This window comes from Amaranthus tricolor, chromosome 7 (assembly GCF_026212465.1).
Source record: "Amaranthus tricolor cultivar Red isolate AtriRed21 chromosome 7, ASM2621246v1, whole genome shotgun sequence".
NCBI classification, from domain to species: domain Eukaryota; kingdom Viridiplantae; phylum Streptophyta; class Magnoliopsida; order Caryophyllales; family Amaranthaceae; genus Amaranthus; species Amaranthus tricolor.
The window spans coordinates 20,420,588-20,422,372 of record NC_080053.1 but is presented as its reverse complement, the minus strand read 5'-3'; the positions used below and the strand labels follow the sequence as shown (position 1 = coordinate 20,422,372).

Genomic DNA, 1,785 nt, shown 5'->3' with positions numbered 1-1,785 from the left:
AATTTTGTTTAAGTGTTTGTGGTTGTTTCGTGTTCTTTTCATGATCATTTGACCAAACCTATACAAAACCCATAAAATCGAATTTGTGTACCTTTCTTGCTATCCATTTTGGAAATGTGGCTCTGGATGTAGATCCCATTTGTCCACGCACTCTTTTCATTGCGCTGAAACGCATGGGAAAAGTAATACCATTTATATATATATATAACACTTAATTAAATCAAATTGGTAAAATAATTAATATTACGTACGCATTCAACAATGCTTTGAATCTTGTGTTGCGAGGTAGGCTGTTAGGTTTTTGTAATGAGTCGAAGACGTGCACGGTGTTCATTAAAGGACATATGATCAAAAGTATCCAATGCAAACTACAAACACAAATTTAAAATCAACAAATTAGAGATTAGGTGACTTTAAAAATCAAAAGATAAGTTCAATTTCAAAAATAAAACTTACTCTTCCCAATATGGAGCCAGAATGAATGTGTGTTTACATGCAAGGGAATTAGTCAAAGCAGTCTCAATGTATGCTCTGACGACATCTGGATCATTTCTACATTTACTACCTGAAATCGTCTCCGGACAAAACCATCCAATTTTTATTGGAGGTTCGCAAGAATTTACCTCCTCGTAAACCGCACTAAACTCACAAATAAGAGAATTTTGTTAGTAATTCGGTCATTAAAACAATTAAACAACAATGCCTAACTTGTAAGATAATGAACATCACCTCATGTAGACATGGAAAAGAGCTACGTTCAGCATCTCTCCTCTCAAAAATTGCCCGATGTCACTAGGACCAATAATTACATACGGGTCTTCTGAAAAGCAGTATTGCTCCTTCAGCAGGGGCAACATGATTGGGTCCTCCTGACTTATGCGAGATGCACAATAATGCAGCCATTTGCAATCTTGAGAGAGATCTTTTAGCTCCTCATCAGTCAAAATTGGAGTGCTTGGCATCGACTTTGACCCAGTCGACACCTTTGCTGAGGAACCGACCTCTCTACAAGATCCCTTTGGACTCTTTTGCTATTTCAATTTATAAAATTAAATTAGTGTGAGCATGCAATTAAAAAAATAAAAATAAATAAGGTACAAATGATTCTTACCATGTTAGTGAATCGGACCCAAGCATATGGCCATGTGACGAAACTACCTAGGGCGTCTGATAGTTTCTCAAGGCTCCATGCTGGCATTGGAATTGGGAGTGAGAAATCTTCAAACCCCTTTACAATAGTCTCCACGGCCACACTGATGTGGCCACTTGTAACAGGCACTGAATGCACTGTTTGGCCCTCTTTATTTGACTGTGCCATACCATATGCAACCTCAGTTAAGTCGCCATCACTAGCAACACCTAACTGAGGCAGCAAAAGAGAACAAGGAGTCGCCTCCTGAAAATTGTGTCGTTTAGTATAATAAGCATCATAATAAAATTTTAATTACGCGTTGCAATTTAAATTAATAAGTGCTTATATATTTAAAAACTATGTACCTGTAGCACTGGCACCGGAGTTGGCTCCGGATTTTGAGCAACGGGGGTATTAGTAAAGAGCTGGGGTGCTACGGGGGTTATGGGCTCGGGTGTTGGCTCGACCAAAGCGTTAGAATCCCCATGTTGACTTCCCTGATCCTCGACAATCAGGTTTGCCAAGTCCACAATGGGTGCACCCATCTTTTGCAACACGGTGGCCAACTTCGCGAGAATGTCCTTCGTAATCTCCGCTCGGAGGGTTGCTGCTTCTTCCCGCAGTGCCGTTCGGAATTGAGTAGCAACACACTC

General features: G+C 40.0%; 1 protein-coding gene across 1 annotated transcript; it reads right to left on the bottom strand.

The window, feature by feature from the left end:
* Positions 1-632: 632 nt before the first annotated feature.
* LOC130818984 (uncharacterized) lies at positions 633-1,268 on the bottom strand. Its single transcript, XM_057685281.1, has 2 exons — positions 1,112-1,268; positions 633-1,031 (listed from the first exon to the last, which is right to left on the bottom strand). The coding sequence occupies exons 1-2, from the start codon at positions 1,196-1,198 to the stop codon at positions 726-728; spliced, it is 393 nt and encodes a 130-aa protein (XP_057541264.1). The 5' UTR covers positions 1,199-1,268; the 3' UTR covers positions 633-725.
* Positions 1,269-1,785: the final 517 nt, after the last annotated feature.

Coding starts and splice junctions, on each gene's coding strand:
- LOC130818984 (XM_057685281.1), bottom strand. CDS start 1,198: ATGCCAGCATGGAGCCTTGAGAAACTATCAGACGCCCTAGGTAGTTTC. Junction 1,032..1,111: donor GGGTCCGATTCACTAACATG/GTAAGAATCATT, acceptor AAATTGAAATAG/CAAAAGAGTCCAAAGGGATC.